Below are 23967 nucleotides of genomic sequence, written 5' to 3' on the forward strand. Positions count from 1 at the left end.
ATCTCAATGTCTGAAGTAATTTTCAAACAGAGCCTGAAGACTCCAAGCTGCCATTGGGTTTGACTGCATTCATTTGTGTTTTATCGCAATTAGGAAAATTCCTCTAGAACTCTTTTAGATTAAAATGCCTTTCTCTAGGACAGAGAGGTTGTTATTATAAAAATAGAGAAGACCGGGGCTAGTTGTCCAAAAGTCCAATTGTTCAAACATGTTTTCTCTAACAGAAGTTTTCTATATTGGTTTCATACACCCAGTTCAAAACCCTCTTTAAATGAGAATACTTTTTGTGATTTCTAGCCTCCTAAAGTAAATCTTCACTATCATATTTTTATTATAGCTCCTGGGTAAGCAAGCAAACATAATCAAACCACACTGCCATACATTAAAGTAAAAGTATTTTTCATGAAAGTCTGGATGGGGCATATTGTCACATTTTTATTGGGGCAGGCCATCAAGTGTATTTTAAATAAATTTGTTATCAAAAATTTTGACTAAATTGTTTAGATGTTTTTGTATTTTACCTTTTAAATTTTTGTTGTTTATTAAATAGTTTTTTTTTACTCTTTAATGCGAGCATGTATTTTATAATATATACAACAGCGGTTGTATACAGTCTAGCTGATCTCACAAAAGCTCAATGGGGTTAAGATCCATAACACTCTTTTCCAATTATCTATTGTCCAATATCTGTGTTTCTTTTGACCTCTCTAACCTTTTCTTTTCTCTTTTTTTTTTCTGTTTCAAAAGTGGCTTTTTCTTTGTAATTCTTCCCATAAGTCCTGCACCCCTGAATCTTCTCTTTACTGTTGTACATGAAACTGGTGTTGAGCAGGTAGAATTCAATGAAGCTGTCAGCGGAGGACATGTGAGGCGTCTATTTCTCAAACTTGAGTCTCTGATGTACTTATCCTCTTGTTTATTTGTACATCTGACCTGCCACATCTCTTTCTGTCCTTGTTATAGCCAGTTGTCCTTTGTATTTGAAGACTGTAATGTACACCTTTGCATGAAATCTTCAGTTTTTTGGCAATTTCAAGCATCGTATAGCCTTCGTTCCTCAAAACAATGATTGACTTACGAGTTTCTAGAGAAAGCTGTTTCTTTTTTGCCATTTTTGACCTAATTATGACCGTAAGACATGCCAGTCTATTGCATACTGTGGCAACTCAAAAACAAACACAAAGACAATGTTAAGCTTCATTTAACGAACCAAATAGCTTTAAGCAGTGTTTGATATAATGGCAAGTGATTTTCTAGTACCAAATTAACAATTTAGCATGATTACTCTAGGATAAGGTGTTGGAGCTGCTGGAAATGGGGCCTGTCTAGATATTTTCAAATAGTTATGGTGCTTTTTTTTTTATAAAAAAATACTTTGACTATACTTTGTGATCAGTTGAATGCCACTTTGGTGAATTAAAGTACCAATTTCCTTCCGAAACAGCAAAATCTGTACATTATTCCAAACTTTTGACCGCCAGTGTACATGTATAATACAGGTATATATACAGTTGAAGTCAGAAGTTTACATACATTTAGGTTGAAATCATTAACCCACACATTTCATATTAGCAAACTATAGTTTTGTCGTTTAGGACATCTACTTTGTGCATGACACAAGTAATTTTACAACAATTGTTTACAGACAGATTGTTTCACTTTTAATTGACTATATCACAATTCCAGTGGGTCCTAATTTTACATACACTAAGTTAACGGTGCCTTTAAGCAGCTTGGAAAATTCCAAAAAATGATTTCCAGCCTTTAGCTAATTAGCTTCTGATGGCTTATTGGAATCAATTGGAGGTGTACCTGTGGATTTATTTTAAGGCCTACCTTCAAACTCAGTGCCTCTTTGCTTGACATCATGGGGAAATTCAAAAGAAATCATCCAAGACCTCAGAAAATAATTGTGGACCTACACAAGTCAGGTTCATTCTTGGGAGCAGTTTACAAATGGCTGAATGTACCACGTTAATCTGTACAAACAATAGTACGCAAGTATAAACACCATGGGACCACGCAGCTATCATATCGCTCAGGAAGTAGACGCATTCTGTCTCCTAATTATAAACGTAGTTTGGTGCGAAAAGTGCAAATCAATCCCAGAACAACAGCAAAGGACCTTGTGAAGATGCTGGAGGAAACAGGTAGACAAGTATCTATATCCACAGTAAAACAAGTTCTATATCGACATGCTCTGCAAGGAAGAAGCCACTGCTCCAAAACCGCCATAAAAAAGCCAGACTACAGTTTGCAAGTGCACATAGGGACAAAGACCTTACTTTCTGGAGAAATGTCCTCTGTTTGGCCATAATGACCGTCAGTATGTTTGGAGGAAAAAGGATGAGCCTTACAAGCCGAAGAACACCATCCCAACCGTGAAGCATGGGGGTGTTTGCATCATGTTGTGGGGGTGCTTTGCTGCAGGAGGGACTGTTACACTTAACAAAATAGATGGCATCATGAGGAAGGAAAATTATGTGGATATATTGCAACATCTCAAGACATCAGCCAGGAAGTTAAAGCTTGGTCGCAAATGGGTCTTCCAAATGGACAATGACCCCAAGCATACCTCCAAAGTTGTGGCAAAATGGCTTAAGGTCAACAAAGTCAAGGTATTGGAGTGGACATCACAAAGCCCTGAACTCAATCCGATAGAAAATTTGTGTGCAGACCTGAAAAAGCATGTGCGAGCATGGAGGCCTACAAATCTGACTCAGTTACACCAGTTCTGTTTGGAGGAATGGGCCAAAATTCCACCAATTTATTGTGAGAAGATTGTGAAAGGCTACCCAAAATATTTGATCCAAGTTAAACAATTTAAAGGCAATACTACCAAATACTAACACAGTGTATGTAAACTTCTGACCAACTGGGAATGTGATGAAAGAAATAAAAGCTGAAATAAATAATTCTCTCTACTATTATTCTGACATTTCACATTCTTAAAATAAAGTAGTGAACCTACAGGGAATGTTTTCTACGATTAAATGACAGGAATTGTGAAAAACTGAGTTTAAATGTATTTGGCTAAGGTGTATGTGAACTTCTGACTTCAAGTGTATGTGTGTATATACACTCACCTAAAGGATTATTAGGAACACCTGTTCAATTTCTCATTAATGCAATTATCTAATCAACCAATCACATGGCAGTTGCTTCAATGCATTTAGGGGTGTGGTCCTGGTCAAGACAATCTCCTGAACTCCAAACTGAATGCCAGAATGTCAAAGAAAATGTGATTTAAGCAATTTTGAGCGTGGCATGGTTGTTGGTGCCAGACGGGCCGGTCTGAGTATTTCACAATCTGCTCAGTTACTGGGATTTTCACGCACAACCATTTCTAAGGTTTACAAAGAATGGTGTGAAAAGGGAAAAACATCCAGTAAGCGGCAGTCCTGTGGGCGTAAATGCCTTGTTGATGCTAGAGGTCAGAGGAGAATGGGCCGACTGATTCAAGCTGATAGAAGACCAACTTTGCCTGAAATAACCACTCGTTACAACCGAGGTATGCAGCAAAGCATTTGTGAAGCCACAACACGCACAACCTTGAGGCGGATGGGCTACAACAGCAGAAGACCCCACCGGGTACCACTCATCTCCACTACAAATAGGAAAAAGAGGCTACAATTTGCAAGCGCTCACCAAAATTGGACAGTTGAAGACTGGAAAAATGCTGCCTGGTCTGATGAGTCTCGATTTCTGTTGAGACATTCAGATGGTAGAGTCAGAATTTGGCATAAACAGAATGAGAACATGGATCCATCATGCCTTGTTACCACTGTGCAGGCTGGTGGTGGTGGTGTAATGGTGTGGGGGATGTTTTCTTGGCACACTGTAGGCCCCTTAGTGCCAATTGGGCATCGTTTAAATGCCACGGCCTACCTTAGCATTGTTTCTGATCATGTCCATCCCTTTATGGCCACCATGTACCCATCCTCTGATGGCTACTTCCAGCAGGATAATGCACCATGTCACAAAGCTTGAATCATTTCAAATTGGTTTCTTGAACATGACAATGAGTTCAATGTACTAAAATGGCCCCCACAGTCACCAGATCTCAACCCAATAGAGCATCTTTGGGATGTGGTGGAACGGGAGCTTCGTGCCCTGGATGTGCATCCCACAAATCTCCATCAACTGCAAGATGCTATCCTATCAATATGGGCCAATATTTGTAAAGAATGCTTTCAGCACCTTGTTGAATCAATGCCACGTAGAATTAAGGCAGTTCTGAAGGCGAAAGGGGGTCAAACACAGTATTAGTATGGTGTTCCTAATAATCCTTTAGGTGAGTGTGTATATATATATATATATATATATATATATATAGGGTTGCACCAATGTATCGGCTGCCAATATTTATCGGCCAATTATTGACCAAAAAAGGATGGTTGTTTATAATTAATTAGTAAAACTAACTAATGAATTTAAATGCAAAACATTGTGAATTTAAATGCACTGTCCAGAAATAATAATAGTCAAAATTTGTGGAAGGGTTGGCACTCCCAAGAACATGTAATATTTAATTATTATTTTATTGCAGAAAAACTGCTATAAATGGACATGACAGTTGTGTAAACAGCACTTACCTATAGGCAACATGCTGAGGGAAACCATTCAAAATGTTTTGAAACCAGCAGACTTTGACTTCTCAGACATCGGTAGGATAGCCGTTAATGCTGCATGATTGATTGAATTAAGTTTGAAATCACAATGTGGCCTTGCGTGATTACTAAACCTTAAAAGGCTGCATTTCTGCATTCAACGCTTCAGTCAGCGCTGTGGGAGCAAGCAGCGCCCTGTAAGCGGTCTTGAAGGCATACAATCCATTATTTATTATACACTAAAATACAGAATTTAAAAGGGGCTTTTTATTTTTCGATGATGTGGTTGACATTTCCATGGAATAACCCAACATATGCATAGAATTTATTTGTAATGTTCTATCATATACAGTAAAGTAAATACATGTAAAATGTGTGTTCTGTTGTTTTGAACTGCAAAAACAGAAGTGCAAAATAACTTTCATTGTGGCTAAAATGTTTATTTCGGTGCAAGCCTAATATATATATTATACGTTGTCACAAAAGATCAACAATGGTAAGTGTTTCCTGGGCAGTATATGGAAAGAGTTTTTGTAGCAAAGACTTAAGGATATGGCTTGACAGAAATTGATTTACAACACTAAACCTACCTTGAGAAATAATAACTGGAGTAAAAAGTGAGACTACTAGCCCTGGTCTTCCCTGTATTTTTATGTCATACGATAGTTATATATTTAACAAGATACACCCTTTAAAACATTGTGTAGCTAACTACTTTTTAGAGTAGCTTGACTGTAGTCATTTTTTATTATAATTATAGTATACTTGTTTTTTCTCTTATCCCAACTCTATTGAAATCTATTGAAAAGTACTTGTGACTTTAAAACATTGCTCTACTTGTTTGAGCATCTGACCTGACACTGGCTCAACCAATGGGATAAGTTCAGAGTGGGTTTACAAGTAACTTACAGCTTGGCAAACACCAGTTTCACAATAAAAAGAATACAGCTTCTCCAACATGGAATAATGTATATCATCCGTTCTCTAGCTATTGGTCATAGAATAACTCATATCGGCTGACCACTACATAAATGCCCCATTTTCCCTCAGTAAACGATTTTATTTCATCACTTTTCTTTCAGATTTTAAAGGCAACAACTCAACCCAGTGTCTCTTGATTCCATTGTTTCATCTACAGCCTCTTTCTTTCTTTTCTTGGTGTTTGCTGAGATAGCAGTATTGGTAATGTTTGTGTGTGTGTCCTTGGCAAAGTGGACCATTAACCTGGAGCCCTTAGGTAAAATCGCCGCAAAGTCCAATATAAGCTCCAACATCAAGGGCTCTCGCCTCACCACCACTCAAAAACGTTTTGAAAGATGCTGATCAGCAGGAACCTACTGCAGATGGACCGAATGCAAATTCAACGAGCTACCTTTCAGCTCTCTGCCAACCATCAAACAATTAGGAAGTCACAGACAGAGAGAGATAGTGGGGCGAAAAACATACATTATTAACAGAAAGTAAATTTAGCAAAGTGGGAGCTAAACTTGCTCCGTCCCTGAGCACATACAGTATGAAGGCATAGTGAGACTCTGGCACAAGATGAACTAGTTACACAGTCTGTGATTGATTTACAAATAAAAGCACTAACCTGTTATGAACTAGACGTGCTCTCAGAAACTACACTCTTGAAAAACTGCAAGGAAAAATTGTAATGTGACTAGCTCACAACCAGAAGTGGGGGCTTGACCGTTGATTGCCAAATCACTGCAAAAAAACATTTTCTTAATCAGTATTTTTGTCTTGATTTCAGTAAAATATCTAAACATCCAATAAAATTGTTCTTACCCAATGAACCCTTTTCACATATCCAGGTGTGAAACGCAGAAGTAAACAATAGCAGGGTAAACCTGTATAGCGCTAAATGGAAGACCACAGCAAATATAATTTTTGCGTTCCCGTTTGCTCCTACTGTAAAATAAAACTCCATTATTTCGTTTCAAATGTAAAAAATTTAGAGCAGTGGATTACAGCATTCAGAAGAGAGAAAGGTTCCAAACTTAGCAGCTATATTAGGAACCTCATCTTAGCTGTGGTGTCTAGGACTATTTTAAGTGTGCAAGCGCTAAGTGCAGCACAATGCATTAACTCATATGTGCAAAGTCAATAGGCATATTTAATCAAGTATTGGTATTTTTGTGCAATCGTGCACTGTATAGGCGCAAGTGGGTTTGGCATAATCACAGATCAATGGTGGTTCTTCTGTGGCACGGTCTCCGTCCTATTATACAGTCCATATATCGCATACATCTGCGATATAAACAAAGACAAAACATTCATAAGAAGTTGGTAGTGTAAATAGACTGTATGCAATGAATTGGAAGAAAAAAATATGGATTTAAATTATTTTGTTCGCCCTTGTTAAATGGGCCACTTCTTCATTTTACACATGGAAAATGTGGTTCAGGATATGGATGTAGGCTCCATTAAATTACGGAGAATGTTAGTATTATTAATCATTTTTATCTACTGGCACACAAATCATGGGTTGTATTAACAGTGATTGTATCGGCACACACTTCAGTTCTATCAGGAAGACTCGCAGACTTGAGTGAAATTTAAGATGACATTTGTTTGGTGAAGATAAAACAGAAATGTAATGTCTCTCTTTGGCATATGCCCCGTCTGGCAGTCCGAAGGGGTTGTGCTTGGAACTGTCATATCTTGTTGGAGATAGGAACAGGGGTGAGGAACCTACCCCCGTGCAGGACGGGACTCAACTGGTGGTGGTGGTGTGGTGGAGGTTGCCATGTTAGCACACTGAAACAGTAATGTGATAGATTGTGAGCAGACTTATAAAGCAACGGCTTACATGTGATTGGCTGGGTTGTGAATTTAATCTAGCTAATGGTGCAATGATGTACAGCTGCTAGTCTTGCTGCTAGAACTATGCTGCGCTTACATTTCTACCGGTCAACATTGATTTTGAAAATGTGTATTCATTTATTGAAACACTAAATAATTAAACCAAAAATATTTCTAAATTCGAATTACACTTCAAACTAAATGAAAATATAATCAACATAACGAAGTGGTAAAAAAAAAATCATACCAAATATAAACATTTTACTCTCTTTCTTCAACAAATCTCATAATTTTTGGATTCAACAAACGGCTTCAACAGTGATCGTCAAGGACATTATTTGATGTTCTGTACTTTCTATATAGTTTGCGTGCCTACACCCACAGTAGTGCAAACACTCCCACCCACGCGCATTTGCGCTGGCATGAAAATTGCTCTGCGCTTTGTGGACTTGCAAAAATAGAGCCCACAGAACTAATTCCAGGGTAATATAAGACCAAGTATAATGTTATAAGTTTACACTAAATCATTTAGAAATTGCATAACGTTTGCTAGGTTTACACAGCTAAATAATGTGGAAACGTGTTGCTGTCTGTGAGGGGTCCATTGGTAAATTGCTTTTTTTCTTATTTTATGTATAAACCTCACAAATTTTGTTAGTTTTGCTTAAACCCGTGCCACCCCGCGTACACTTGCGTGGAAGTTGTATTGTGGCTAAATTAATTTAAACCGACTGATCTTAGTTCAGAAGACTCTGTGCTGTAAGTAAAGGGTTAAACTTTTATTGCACTGTGTCGTGACAAAACAACATGGCACTAATCACCAACAAAACTACATCTGGGAAGAAAACTAATTCTAATCCTAATTTCAATGTAAAATTGAAACCTGTTTTAAATTTTAGCGATTTATCGTGAAACGCCATGCTGATAAATATAATGTACACTAATGTGTACTTTAGCACATTTTTTCCTTAGAAATCTTATATTGACTGTACATTAAAGCATTGAGAATCAATGGTTTCATCCAAAAGCTGACAAATTTTGCTTTCAGAGAATTTTTGTTATGATGAAAATAATGTGCATTTCAAACTGTTCTTAGACCGGAGCAGACAGACAGTACAGTGGAGGTTATGTCATTCACTAAATAGGGAGCTAATGACCAAGGAAGCATCCTTTAACTTTCCTATGCAGCTAACTGCATTTACTCCAAAAATCTAGTCAAAAGTTTCAGGCTGCAGATGATGTTTGGACAACTCAACATGTTTGGCAGAAATGGGACAATGATCATCAGTACATAGATTAAGAATTTATAATGTATCATTTTATTTTAACATGGTTGGCAGTGATTGAATGATTCTGGCCATTACTTTAAATCAGATTTATTATTTAAGCTAATTTCTGATGTAATGTCTAAAACATGAATAAACAACACTCCTGGAAACATAATAAACAATTTTATATATATAAAAAAATCATACTTTCTATAGTTTGGTATTATTTAACATTTAACAACTTAGTCCCGCTGTCCACATATGTGGACATCTATTTTTAGGAAAAGTATTTGCTCTAGAAATCTTTTTTATTAGGTTCTACTAATTACAAAAAAAAAAGAGAAATTCACACAGCAGTCAATCTTGGGTCTCAGGAGGTTAAAACTAGAAGCAAAAAGCATAAAAACCTTTTTAATTCACTCTAAAAAGATCAATTGTGCACTTCTCAAGTAAATGTAATCTTGTTTTAAGGATGTTTTGATCATTTTAATGTAAAACAAGACAAAAATACAGATTTCTGTTAGATCTGTTATACAGTGTCAGCTGACAAGAATGAAAAGGTCAAAAGCTTATAGATGGATAGGATAAACAATATACAAGGCCTTTTAAACTTTGGATTGATTTGTTTAGAAATAAATCCAGAGATTCTGATCAAGACTTCCAATCATAAGGACATCATCTGGTTCCTAATGCACTTAATGATTAAGGAATAGTTCACCTAAAAATATGACATATGAGTAAATAAAATAATATCTTAATAAAGTCATGGAAATGTTCATATACAGTCATTTTTTTCTAGTTATGCTCAGCTTTGTCCAATCTCTATAAAAAAGAAGGTTTAAAATCCTTATCCATGTTATTTAATTTGTCTAAAGGACTTTGAAACCTGTAGGCTATTAAGAGACAGAAGCAAAGGCTTTAACCCAACCTTAACAGTGCAATGAGTTAGATGAATATACTGTATCTGACCAAAAACACATGCATGCATTACATTTAAATTAGGTCCGATTCACAGTCGTACACTCCTTAATGTCACTGTCACCTTGCATTTTCTCCCAGTCTTATGGTGTGAAGACACATATATGTGAGTGACTGTGTGTACGGTTGCCGCTAGCAAACTGTCATCGGCGAGCATGTTGGTGAGAATGCTGGCAGGCACCTCGTCGGACCCTTCCAGAACATCAACATCCTCTTAGGGTCCTCTCTCTCTCTCTCTCTCTCTCTGTCTCTGCTCTAAACACGTGCATGCAGTCAGAGAAGTCTGAAAGATGTATGGAGGTATCCGTGTGCGAGCAGTCAGATGGATATGTCATATGACATTACGCCTGTGAGGGCTCGGCGCTGATAAAATGACAGATGCTGTTTTTTGCCTCCAGGATTTTTGCCTTCCCACAAAGCAGACCTCAGAATCTTGTCTTCTATTCTTCATTAAAAGAATAGTTTGCTTAGAAAATAGATTAATTTTTTAACTCGCCCTTGAATACATTTTTAAAGAATATCATGGTCACTCTTTGCCATGTAACGGAAGTGAATGTCGAGTCGACTGGGGCTGTAAAGCTCCAAAATCACATAAAAGTGGTTCATATGACTTCTGAAGCCATACGATAGAAGCCATATGGAATAAGGAATGTCATATGGGTTTAAAACGACATTAGAGTGAGTAAACAGACTCAAGACCAGCTTAGCTGACCTTCTTAGCTTGAGGATACAAGATGCATGAATTTCCATGGAAACTGACAACAACAAGGCTATGTTTGGGTTGTTGGCATTGGTTATAAGACTCGTACAGTGGGCGGAGATCTGAGAGTGCTGGTGGAGGAGTGACCTTTCTACCTGCGTTTGGATCACTTTCTCTGCCTTTGTGTGGACTTGGAGGCACTGGGGCCAAAATGTGTTCCCTAGGCAATGAACACACTACTAGACAGCAACTCATCACTCACCGCACATTGAAATACACACATGCCAAATACAAATTGCAGGAGTGCCGACTGCCTCTTTGATCTCCACATGACAAGCCTTGCAGATAGCACCACGGAAGGCCGAATTTATGAGTGAAAAAAAAAGTGTGCACAGTAAACATTAAAACATGTATTTAGACACTACATCATAAGTTAAAATGAACAAAAAATTTACAATGCTTTTACTGCATTTATTAATCTTTGTTAATGTTAATTTTAAACATAGTAATACATTTTTAAATCAAAACGTGTATATGTAAACATAAGTTAATGCACTGTGAACTAACCAAAAATTTACAATTCTATTTTTATTAACTAACATTAACAAAGATTTATAAATTCTGTACAAAATATATTGTTCATTGCTAGTTCATGCACTAATGTTACTAGTTCAAGAACTAATGTTAACGAATGGAACCTTATTGTAAAGTGTTATCGACTCGTTTACATTAAGGTCTTAGGATGTTCTTGGTGAATTTAAATTTAGGAACTGAGGTCTTTAGATGCTCGGAAACAAAAAGGTAAATATTCATGAAAAAAATTAGACATTCAATATCTTTTCGTAAATGTTGACAGTTTAGTGGCTTTTTTCATCTAAATGAGGCAGAAACCTGTGAGAAAATCACTAGAATGTTAAGTTGGACCTGTCTTTGCAAAGAAACTTTGCATACTGGATATGCAAATTGCCCGGTAATCATCAGCTACCGCTTGAAACTTCGAGTGCCACTTTACAACGCTTGACGGAAGTGCACTCTGAGTCATGTGGAAGCCCCTTTAACATTCTCGCATGTCATGTCCACTTTTCATGATCCAATCAATTCTCAATGGATAAAAAAGTCATAAAACTGTTTAATATGTTTCCAGGAGTTATTCAAGTTATTGAGATGTTACAGACATTACATCAGTGTAAAGGGAATATAAGAGAAATGAGGAGGCGAGAACCAGCTTGACAATATAAATAATAGTTTAATGAAGAAATAAACCAAAAGACACAAACACATAGATGATGGTCAGCTGACCGTAAACTATCTCTCTCTCTGTTGCACCACCCTCCGCAGTCAGCCTTTATTCCTCTCAGAGGCTTGATTAGCCTGATAAGGGACCGGGTGTGTAGAATCACCACCCGGCCCCGCCCTCCGCCCTGTCACAATCAGAAATTAGCATAATTAAATCTGATTCAAAGCAATGACCAGCATCATCCAATCACTGCCAACAATGTTAAAATAAAATTATACTTTATAAATTCTGAATCTATGTACTGATTATCATTGTCCCATGTCTGCTAAATATGTTGAGTGGTACAAACATCATCAGCAACCTGAAACTGAGCTTTTGAACAGGTTTTAGGAGTGAATAAACATAGCTGCATAGAAAGATATAGGGTGCTCCCTTGCTCCCTATTTAGTGAATGGCTTAACCTCGAGTGTGCTGACTGGTCTCAGGAACTCGAAATGCACCTTATTTTCATCCTAACTACATATAAAGCCTCTGAACATTTTTCAGCTTTTAGTTGAACCCATCAATGTAAAAATAGACTGTGAATTTAGGATTGCATTTACTAATGTTATTGAATAGAACCGTATTGTAAAGTGATAGCAAAATAATAATAACAATAATAATTTAAATTAAAATGAAGCAAAATGGCCAATAGAGATGTTAATGTTGAAAGTTTTCAAAAAACATGTTTTTTCAACTTTTGAGGGAATAATATCACAACAGCATGCTGACTCGTGAAAAATGTATGAGCTTTTTAAAGTGGCATGTCAAACGGTACTAGGGACACTATTCTTTACACCTAAATAGGTTTTAATGGAAAAAGCTTAAAGAGGTTTCTTACCAGAGGCACTTTTGTTGGTGCTGTGCCCATGGAAGCACTTCATGGAAATGGAGTCAAAAAAATGGAGTCATGTGACACAATGCCATGCTGTTGTGCCACGTGACTCTGTGCTACAGAAGTTTAACACTTAAATGACAGTCTAGAATCTTGTGAACAGTATTCAGTCAGTTAAAATTAATTGAAGTTATGCATTACATGTAGTGAAGCCAAAATGCAATGTCCACACATGTGGAACTTCCATTACTACAGGAGAGTTGCAATACATCTATAAAAAAGCACTTTTAATTCTACAGCAAGGTGCACAGTGGGAGCCCTGCTTACATGGAGACAATAGGTGCCATATTGAGCATTACAATTTTCCCCATTCATATGTAAACTAGCGGGCCATCTCATCTCTTTTTAGTGTATCTCTTTTACTCACACATCTCTTCATACATTTTTTCTCTCTCCCCATCTCTAAAACTCATGCGCACGTGAATATTTTTAAACACACACACATGCCAGAGGCCAGGCTGTCTCTGTGTCCAGGTAGATGGATGCAAATGATTGGTCCACTTTATGATTGGCAGTAATTGGCATGGCAGAAGGCAGGCCCACCCAGGTCAACTCTGATTGGTCTGATGAGGCCAGAACTTCCTTCTCCAAGGACCTCGACCCCAAGGGCTTCCTGCGTTCTGCCTGTCCTAAATACACCCCACTTGTCAAATTCATTGATGCCTTTGGAAAGACAGGACGAAAGCGGCCACCCTGTATTTCTGAGCATAGCTGCGGCGTATTAATGATTTCAGCTAGAGTTAAACTTCAGGCCAAGCCCTGTGTCTGCATTCACATGGTTTTTATTACCACTCCCATGTCTCGCAGCATTGTTTACCGAACGCAATCAATATAATTATACAATGTCTGTCGGAGAGTAAGACTTTGTTTCCGGTCATATATTGCTTTCTGTTCGGTCTGTTGTTTTCATTTATGGATTCTACCATCTGATTTTTTTATTTTATTCATGAGTGATGGAAGTTTGATGCAACTGTGTACGAATCTGTATGTTTATTTAAAAGAAACATCGGTTTATATGTGAAAGCAGCAGATGAAGAGAAATTCATATCAGAATCTATTCATTTTTAAAGGGTTATCACTCTGGTGTCATTTCAAAAAGGCATGACTTCTATTTTCCATGAAACACAAAAGAAGATTTTAGTTTAGCAGAATGTTCATGCTGCTCATTTCCATACAATGAAAGTGAATGGGGATGGACACTGTCAAGCTCCAAAATGACAAAAGAAAAAACACACCATAAAAGATTCATAAAAGCAGTCCATCTGACTCATGTACTTTAAATAAAGTCTTCCGAAGCCGTACAATGGCTTATGAGGAACAGATCAAATTTATAGTCATTATTCAATGAAAATGTTCCCCTTCACGTTGCTCTCAGATTTCCACTGCTGACTGTGAGAATACAGTGGGAAAAGCCCCAAAGTTTGGCTTTGATCAATTAACAAATGTTGGAGTGGTGGTGGTGTAGTGGCTAAAGCACAGGGCTGTTAATCAGAAGGTCACAGATTCTAACCCCACGGCCACCACCATTGTGTCCTTGAGCAAGGCACTTAACTGCAGGTTGCTCTGGGGAATTGTCCTGTAATAGTTGCTTTGGAAATGTGTCTGCATCTGCCAAATGTAAATGTAAACAAATTGCAGAATGGATTGCTGTGAACTGTGAACAGATAGGCTTATATTCAATGATATGGAAATAAACAATATATTAAAGGTATAGTCCCAAAAATGAAAATGTTCTCATCATTTACTCACCCTCATGCTATCCTGGATGTATATGACTTTCTTTCTTCTGCAGAACATAAACGAAGATTTTTGGAAGAATATCTCCGCTCTGTAGGTCCCTACAGTGCAAGTGAATGGTGGCCAGAAATTTGAAGGTCCAAAAAGCACATAAAGGCATCATAAAATCCATACCACTCCTGTAGTTAAATCCATATCTTCAGAAGCGATATGATAGGTGTGGGTTAAATCAATATTCAAGTCCTTTCAAATTCAAATTCTCCTCCCTGCCCAGTAGGTGGCAGTATGCATGAAGCATGTGAATCGCCAAAAACAAAATTATTTGGAAAAGAAAGTGAAAGTGGAGATTTATAGTAAAAAGGGAATTAAATATTGATCTGTTTCTCCCCCACTTAGTTTCTGAAGATATGGATTTAACCACTAGAGTCATTATTTATTATTTTATGCTGGCTTAATGTGATTTGCTGGACCTTTAAATTTCTTGTCACCATTTAATTGCATTGTGAGGTCCTACATTGCTGAGATATTCTTCTTAAAATCTTTGTTTGTGTTCTGCAGAAGAAAGAAAGTCATACACATCTGGGATATAATGAAAGTTAGTAAATTATGAGAGAATTTCCATTTTTGGTTGAACTATCACTTAAATTGTGACATTGCAATTTCAAGCTCATTATAAACATATATGATTCAATGATATTTTGTCTCATTTTAATATGCCATTCACAGTATTTGTCTGTTTTGTTTCTCCTCAGGTGTCGGGGAGTTCTGCAGTCTCTCCATCCGGAACGTCCACCCCTCCCAGCTCATCGCGGCAGTATTCCCGCCAGAGAATAACACGCATCAACCTCAGGGACTTCATCTTCTACATGGAGCAGGAGAGAGAGACCAGCCGATCTCTCTTACTGTACCGTGCTCTTCTCAAGTAGCTAACGCTAACCAAACTGTCAACACTACACAGGAAACAGCAGCCAAACGAAACGAGCAAATGTTCATCCAGCGATCGACTTCCTCCTCAGCCCTGCAACGTGCCTTCAGCCTCATTCACCGTCTGAGTGTCCGTGACGTTGTAATGTCATTGTTACTTTTGATAGTTCCTTTTCTTTTTTCAACGTTTTTCTAAGATGTACTTCATGTTTCCTCTGTTTCTCCTCACCATTATTCGGTGATTACATTAATTGTATTTATGATAGTGAATTTTAAAGCTATGTAATCTCTGGCTTTGAGCCAAGAAACATTTTTGTTTATGTATGTTTGTTTTTATGTGTGTGGATCTCAGATCTAATTCACTGTATATTTACCACAGAGAGCTTACAATGAACAATCTTTAAGACGAAACATCTTAAAGTGATCAATGTAGTTTTTTAAAGATATAGCACCCTAAAATGAAAATTCTGTCATCATTTACTAACTCCCATGTCGTTCCTCACACCATAACCTTTAAAACTCAGCCTTAACCTGTATACTGTTATGAATTCAAGAATTTTAAAATGACGTCTCATTTGATAACTACATTTGAACGTTTTACTTAAATATTAACAACATTTTAATCAAAGACATAATTTCAGGTAGGGGAAAAGGTAGCTTCAAGATATCTGATATCTAAATGACTGTTGTCTCCTACGTCCAGAAGATTGTGCAATGAATCAATATAAACCAAACAGCACCGTATTATAGCAATTGATTATTGCAAAGAACATATCTAGCTGTTAATAAAAATGCTTTCAATTATCAAGTCAAATGATTTAGCTTATTCTGAAATCCAGAAGAAATGCTTCAATAGACGGTTCAATGTAAAATTAGTGTTGCACAGTAGCCTATACCGGTGCCATAGTACTACCACAGACTCAAGCTTCAAAATACTGGAGGTACCAGATTGTTTTTCATTAAATAAAGTTTTATGTACGTACCTCATGCTTATACAGTGAGATGCTGATAAGTGAGCAAGACACAACAGCCAAAGAGGGGCCGTTCACTCCGAACGCGTACACTAGGTGGATGTCTTTGACCGCTGCGCTACGTCTCTCTGTTTTGTCAGCATTTCGTACAGAAGTACTGAATTTTATTAGATGCTGTGTCAACTTAAAAGGAAATTCAATCTTTTAAACATGTCTGGAGACACCCGCCTTCTGTTTTATTTGCTGCGCTACGTGTGTTTAAGACCAAGAATGTGATCTGTCTGAACAGCCTGGCCTGTCGGTCATCGTCAGTGCTTGGCACACAAATGTAAATTTTTTTCTTAAATTCGACGAATTTTTAAAATAATTTTAGACAGCCTTATTGTAAGCCAGTGCCGTTTTGGCATCAATAATGCTTAGACACCATTTTTTAATCTGAACGTCGATACAAAGCTATCGTATGGCTTTAGAAGACTTCGAAGTTAGCGTTTCAGTTTAATATGTACTTTTGTGTTCAGTGGTAAAAACAACAGCATTCGGGTTTCGAACAACATGGGAGTGCTGAAATAATGACAGAATTTCCATTTTGGGGTGAACGGTTTCCCAAATGTATACATCAGTGTCAAACCAATTCACAGTATTTAAAACCCCATAAAAATAATTTATTCACTTAAAAAATCTTTTAAGAAAGAACTTTTCAAAATCTTTATCAACGAAACACTGTAAATAGGTTTTTTTGAAGAATTGTGTTTATAAAAGCATGTAGAAATTATTTCCACATGATATTATAGCAACAAAATAATATTTCAAAATCATTTCCATAACAAGGAATGAAATATTCCTTAAAACTCATGAGCTTTTTAATATCACGATGCTTTACTGTTTCATCGTGTTTTGTGCACCTTTAATATGTATCCATGAGAAGCACATATCTCGTGTTTTCCAAAAACAGGCCAGCAGCGATCCATGCTAGAGCAATACGACAACAAAACACATCACATGCCACTATCAGTTTGATGTTCCTGTGTCCGAAACTTAAAGTCAACATGAAATGGCATCCGCAGACCAGGAATATGTATTAAGGAAGTAAACAGGGTCATTTTTGATGTTGAATTAAATAAGCATTTTTTTTTTCTCTCACACATTTTTGATGTTTGGTGTGTAAAACTGGACTTCACAGCTCTAAACTGTGCATTTCAAACCAACTCTACATTAATTAAAAAAATAAAAACAAAATAAAAGTGTAACATCTGCACCACTAGTGTCACCAAATGGAATTGCAAAAATGATCACAGATTACACTCTCCTATCTGCCATTAGTCAGAAAGTCCCATTTTTTATGGTAATAAACTTATGAATGGCTTACTTACAGTTAAGCTGGAATAGGAGAAATATTTTTAAAAACATTAAAAAAAAATTACACACTTCAGTTTTATGCTCACTCAGTGTTATCTTGTTACATCAGTTACCTTGTATTGTAATACAGATATTTTAAGTAAATCTTAAGTTATTCATTACATTTGTACCTCGTATTATTCATAAGCTCAGTTACTCCACTATAAAAAAGAACTGTCGTCCACTATGGACCGATCTGTAAGCATTTCGACATCATGTCACCTCTCGTGACATGACGTCACCTCTAGGTGATGTACTGTGTGACATTTCTGAGTTCCGACCCAATCACAGTCGGGATGTCAGATTTAAAATCAGATGCCCTCTTTTCTATGCACCATGAATCCTGTTGATTTGCAGTTGTTTAACACACAATTTCCAGAAAGTAATGCACATTTACATTTTTATTTTTATGAATGTCTGTTTACTTTTTATATCTTAATAGGAAACAGTATTTCTGATGTCAAACCATGAGTCTATGCCCATAAAACTGTAAAAGGGAAAGCTTGTTTTGTAGCTATTTATATTTTTTGTTTCTGTCATTTATGTTTTAGGCAGTACAGTTTATTCCCCACGTTCTTTGGAACGCCACACAAATTTGAAAGCACAAATATATTTGTTCGGTTGTTTCAAACAACTTTGTTTTTCTTATCATTTCTGTTTTCTGAAGGATGCTCTTTCTAGATCTTTCGCTTTGTAGCCAAAATATTATTAGGTCTCTAACCTCTTCATATTCTATTACTTCTGTGCACAGCTGGAATTTAATGTTTCAGTCTATGGAATATTCGTATATATTGTTTACAAGACCTTGTGTTAATTAGAACTATCTTATTTTTGGTAAATTCTGTACATATCCTGAAATATTTCTGTTTGTGTGAACATACTTCTGTATTTGTACCTATTTTGTAAAGGAATAAATAAGCTGTTTACTAAACTTAAATACTTTGTTTACAAGTGTGCAATTAACCATTTCCTTAATTTGATTGTACTCATTTTGTTTTGTTGCGTATAAACTGATTTATACATTACATTTGGATTTGTTGGTCCAGCACATCCCACAGATGCTCAATCGGGTTGAGATTAGGGGAATTTGGAGACCAGGGCAACACCTTGAACTCTTCATCATGTTCCTCAAACCATTCCCAAACAATGTGTGCAGTGTGGCAAGGTGCATTATCCTGCTGAAAGAGGCCACTTCCATCAGGGAATACCGCTGCCATGAAGGGGTGTACCTGGTCTGCAACAATGTTTAGGTAGGTGGCACACGTCAAATTGATGTCCACATGAATGGCTGGGTTTCCCAGCAGAACATTGTCCAGAGCAAAGTACAAACAATGTTTCAGGTGAATAGTACACTTTTTTATTATAGCAAATATGCAAGTAAATAAAAAGAAGACACTGTAAATAAACATGCCCTTTAATACCACAGTCTAATTATTAATACATTAAATAATGACAATTTTCATCTTGGTAGACATTTTGAAATGTTTCCTCTTTTTTTATGTGTATGTACATATCATATTGCTTTGCTAATTTTTGAAATCTATCAGTCAAGTATTAAAGCAGTGTCAACATCTCTTTCATTTTTTCAGGTTCCGTTTACAAAGAAAAAACCTGCATCCGGACCGTTTCAATTTACAAATAACTGTACATGGTTCCAGAGGTTTGGACTGATGATGTTTAAATGTTGGTCAACGACATCGTCCAATCTACAACATGTGAAATGCATTACAACGATACGGAAATAATTCCAATGTAAAGACCGTTTTTGCCTCTTTTGCTACTAGGTGATGCACTTGAGAACATTCAAATGCACTTCATTGACATTTTTCACACGTCAGGTGATTTGTTGAACTTTCAAAAGCGCAATTTCGCACCTGTGCGAAATTCTCATTGGTCAACGGATGTATACATAAAAAAAGTTGACATTTTCTCATAGTTTGGTCCTATGACGAAGCGTTGCATTCACAAACCTTTACGTTTGACCTCCACGCACCATCCCCATTGAAATCAATAGATTTGCAGCTTAAACTCTAATGTGCAAGCATTCTTACTTTGATCTTACATCAGATACGGTCATGATGCCAGTGCACAATTGTCCCACAATGTTATCAAAACTCCCAAACTTTATCCACGTTGGGAATTACCATCTTCTGAGTAAGTCCATTGATGTTCTGAGCAGTTCAGTGGCTTGCGGTCTGTGTGTGTGTGTTTGCGGTTTTAAATGTGTAGTTTTGAGAGCGTGTATGAGGATTCTGTTGAAGGCATGTTGGGATATCTCACTCACCCTTTGGCAGATGAAAGGAGTGGTTCGCCATTCCCTTTGTGGTAGTTGGATGACAGAACTGGGCCGCTGTGGGTTAGAACAAAGCCAAGCTTGAGTTGGCTCCCCTATAGGGGGTCTGGTTGTGCCTACTGGACGGGGTGAGATGCCTCAACGGTGGACATTTAATCAGTCAGCAAAGAAAACCACATGATTCTGTCCAAGCAAATGGCATTATGTTAATGAAGTGTTCAGCTCTAATACTACATTGTTTTCTAACCATCTTGAGTTTAAACAAGACGGATGAGAATGAGACCTAATCTTTTTGATCAACACATTTGGGCAAGAAGAAACCACATTGCTGAGTTACATGAACACAAAGAATGGAAAGACTTTATTCTTTCTTCTGTAGATCTTTGAACTGGAGATGTTGATCAGTCATGAAATTTGGAGGCAAAGAAATGACGGCCACAGTTGAGTCCCCTAACTCAAGTCAACCAATGCCATGGTGCAAAACTGTCTACACTGGAAGCAACCAATGTTGCAGCGCAACAAGTAAAATTCATTGCTATCAATTGATGTTTGTAAATAAAACATATAGTAGATGTGTACCACGTTAAAAAATAGACTTCCGTAAACTGAGGCCGAGTAACATTGAGTGTTTGCAGTGGAGAAGGCATCCAATGTATGTATAGTGTAAGAACTAACAGAGCTTCATGACAACACAAAATGAATTGTATGAGATGGTGAAATCGTTGTATTCTTTCATCCGTGGTATACAAGTTTGTTAGGTTTAGGGTTAGGGTAAAGGTTTAAACCTAAAGAAATAATATATATCAATACAAGTTATGCTCAATCGTCAGCATTTGTGGTATAATGTTGATTACCATAAAACATTTTTTTAATTAATTGGGCCAAGTTTTCGAGGGTTTAAAGACAGAAATGTTAAGCGTATATTTTTTTTAAAGCATTTTTCTGTTAAAAATCGTATATGATTTGAGCTGTAAAGTTGTTTAAATCGTAAGTTTTATTGTCGTTTAAGAGTTTATTGACAATACATCGTCATGGCAATGAAGTTGTAAAAGTGGCTATAACTTTACACAGAAAAGGTTAGTAAGCGATTTTATCACACTAAAATCAAGCCAACACTCATTTTGTGTACGTCTTGTGGCTATACTATTGAATTAGTGAGTATTTTAACGTTTACGGATTGGCCCCCATTCACTTCCATTGTATGTGTGACCCAGAATTGAGCTTTTTTTTTTATAAAGAAAAGGTCAAAATACATTTTTGTGGTAATCAATATTATGCCACAAATGCTGTCGATTGAACTTAACTTGAATTGAACTTGGTATATTACTTTATTTACCTAAAAACCTCGCTTGCTGGTTTGTTGGTTCGTTTAGTTTTTGTACGAGCCAACACAATTTTGCCATCTTGTACTATTATTACGACTTGTCTTGAGACCAGGTTTGTAAGAACTCTGTTAGTTTTACTTTATTTTCACTTTCACTCAAGACAAGAGCACAAGTATACACACGCATTGTACAGACCACACATTCAACCTTAAATCTGAAATAACCTGAAATCATTTTGTGAAATCATACAGCACCCTGTTTACGATGTATCTACCATTTACTCACACATTTTAGTATCTAACATTATAACGTCAACTTCAACCTGCTTTAAACAATTGGATAGATGAACCATTCTGATAAATCTGGCTAATAATTATTCATTCACAAAGATGGTTTAAAAATGTATGCATCACAGTTAGTAGGCCTACCCTCATTCTGTCAGTGAGCTCAGACATGAGTCTATTTCCACTAAATGTTTAAACACTGGCTGCTTATTTTTATACTAGCTTGGTGTCAGAGCGGTATTTACTGTGAGTGCAAAAGTTAATCATGTGTATTTCATCTAGACATAATCACGTATCTTCATCTTTCAATATTTTGCCTCAAGTTACCCCGAAGGGTTTTGAATTTCCTTCTTTGTGTATTTTCACTCAAAACTCAAAATGATTTTGATTCAACATGGGTCCCTCTGTTGGCATTGAGTAAAATTATAGAGCGTATAAACATTTAAAATCCTTAATGATATGCTTAAGTGTGAATGTTCTCGCTTGGTCTCTCTCTTAGTGTTACCTATTTTTGAACACAGGGTTTAGAAATACCCATGTTTGCTTGAAGCTCATTTAAACAAAGAAGCTTTCTTCAGCGGCAAATGCATTAAAGCCCAGACTGCTTTTGCCATGCAGCCCTAGGGCGTAATAGTGTTTCTGCAAACCCTGCCAGGAAAAGTCTCTCTGAAGCTCTCAAATATAATGCCTTCAGAATGCCACTCCCAACATCCTTCATATAACACATGAAACATACACAAAAAGAGACAAAAAATTAATCATAGTACTAATCACTGCAAAAAAAAAATGTCTTAATCAGTATTTTTGTAATGATTTCTAGTGATTATATCTAAACATCTTTAAAGCTGAAGTTTGTAATTTTTTCCAAGTTAAAAGACCTATCCTATCACCGCTTAATATGCAGAATCAAATATAAAGTAAGCCAATTGTAGGTTAATTTCACCAAAAAGTGGCTATAAAACTGTTTGTTTGAGGGGCCCTTCCAGATCGATGCAGCAACTTTGTCTCAACCAATAGTGTGAGTTTTGTGAATATCGCCACCTACTGGGCAGGGATGAGAATTAATAGTAAAAAAAGATTTAAATATTGATCTGTTTCACACCAACACCTATCATATCACTCCGGAAGACATGGATTTAACCACTGTAGTCATATGGATTACTTTTATGGTGCCTTAATGTGTCTTTTGGACCTTCAAATGTCTGGTCACCATTCACTTGTATTGTATGGACCTAAAGAGCTGAAATATTCTCTGAAAATCTTTGTTTGTTTTCAGCAGAAGAAAGAAAGTCATGCACATCTGGGATGGCATGAGGGGGATTAAATGATGAGAGAATTTTAATTTTTGGGTGAACTATCCCTTTAAGGAAGGCTCATGGCAAGAAGCCACCAAAAATGATAAAAGTTCCCCAGAAATTCAAAATGTGGGTGGCAAAAGAAATTTCCTCATAATGAATTCTTCTGTTTTGTATTTGTAACAACTTATAAAGTTGTTTTCTGACTCTGTTTATTACTCATTTTTGCTTTAAGTGAATATATCTTGTTTTATATTTCGATATTTTTACTGGAAAACAAGACAAAAACACTGATTAAAAAAAGATTTCTCACAGTGTGATAACTGCATACAACATGGTGCTATAAACAAATTAAAAAGAACTTTATAAGCAACAATGACGAAATTAAAAACAATCGTATGGTGAGAAAAGTTTACGCCAGACCCCTAATGTTGAGAGTGATGTCAGCCTCAGTTGTTGTTCAAGAGATCGTTTTCATCCATTCCGTACGTACAAAGAAGAACAGTGCGTCCATAAGCGTGACCCGATAAAATGGTGCACACCTCATAAAATCATCACAGCACAATAAAACATACTTATACACACTGCAGTGAGAGAGGGGTGGGGCATGTATCCCATCTGAACTGAAGGCGCCCTCTCATTGGTGGGTTGGAGAGAACACAGGAAGTTGGAACGCTGAGCTGCTCCCTGTTAAAGTTCTTTGGGTTTGTAACTGCTGTGGATATTGTGTGTGATAAATTACATTCCCCTTATAAACGCTGAGCTCTGTAGAGCTGTGAGTCTGTGGACGTCTGTCTGTGTGTGTGTAGTGTGTTGTGTAGTTCGATCAGGGCTGAGGGCCTCGATGTGTGCCTTTAGTCCAGTGGCTCCTGTTTTATCCTAATGGGCGTGTTCATGGACTGACTCCGCCTATCCTCACGACACAGCACGTATTCACTGAACTGGGAGGAGTCAACTCCGCCACCGCAGGATGCTGCCACATTGAAACCTTTCTGGAAGAGGCGCTCCAGCACCTGTGAGAACAGAGAACACAGATGGTCAAAACTCACAATCAAAAATGAAATCGGATGGAAGAGAATAGCTGTGTCTTGTTTCGAAGGATGTGTGCTCTTGAGGTTGTAATTGACAGCAGCATATGTCACAGAGGCGGTCTTGTTTCAGACCGCTGCCTACTGAAGATGCGTCCTACCTAGCAACAGTATTCGTAATGA

At 37.0% G+C, this 23967-nt stretch overlaps 2 protein-coding genes across 3 annotated transcripts in view; one reads left to right on the forward strand and one right to left on the reverse strand.

The window, feature by feature from the left end:
- The window catches only part of LOC127661766 (transcription initiation factor TFIID subunit 4-like), a 117053-nt gene extending 98582 nt beyond the window's left edge, over positions 1 to 18471 (forward strand). The window contains exon 15 of the mRNA XM_052152645.1: positions 15022 to 18471. Within this exon, the coding sequence (XP_052008605.1) occupies positions 15022 to 15195 (174 nt within the window). The 3' untranslated portion in view covers positions 15196 to 18471. The remainder of the gene's footprint in view (positions 1 to 15021) is intronic.
- A 428-nt stretch (positions 18472 to 18899) lies between these two features.
- LOC127661893 (BTB/POZ domain-containing protein kctd15) overlaps positions 18900 to 23967 on the reverse strand; it is a 37623-nt gene continuing 32555 nt past the window's right edge. For both annotated transcript variants that reach the window (XM_052152847.1, XM_052152846.1), the window contains exon 5: positions 18900 to 23769. In XM_052152847.1, coding sequence (XP_052008807.1) covers positions 23611 to 23769 — 159 coding nt within the window. In that variant the 3' untranslated portion in view covers positions 18900 to 23610. The remainder of the gene's footprint in view (positions 23770 to 23967) is intronic.

The sequence above is a fragment of the Xyrauchen texanus genome, chromosome 21, assembly GCF_025860055.1.
Source record: "Xyrauchen texanus isolate HMW12.3.18 chromosome 21, RBS_HiC_50CHRs, whole genome shotgun sequence".
Lineage (NCBI taxonomy): Eukaryota > Metazoa > Chordata > Actinopteri > Cypriniformes > Catostomidae > Xyrauchen > Xyrauchen texanus.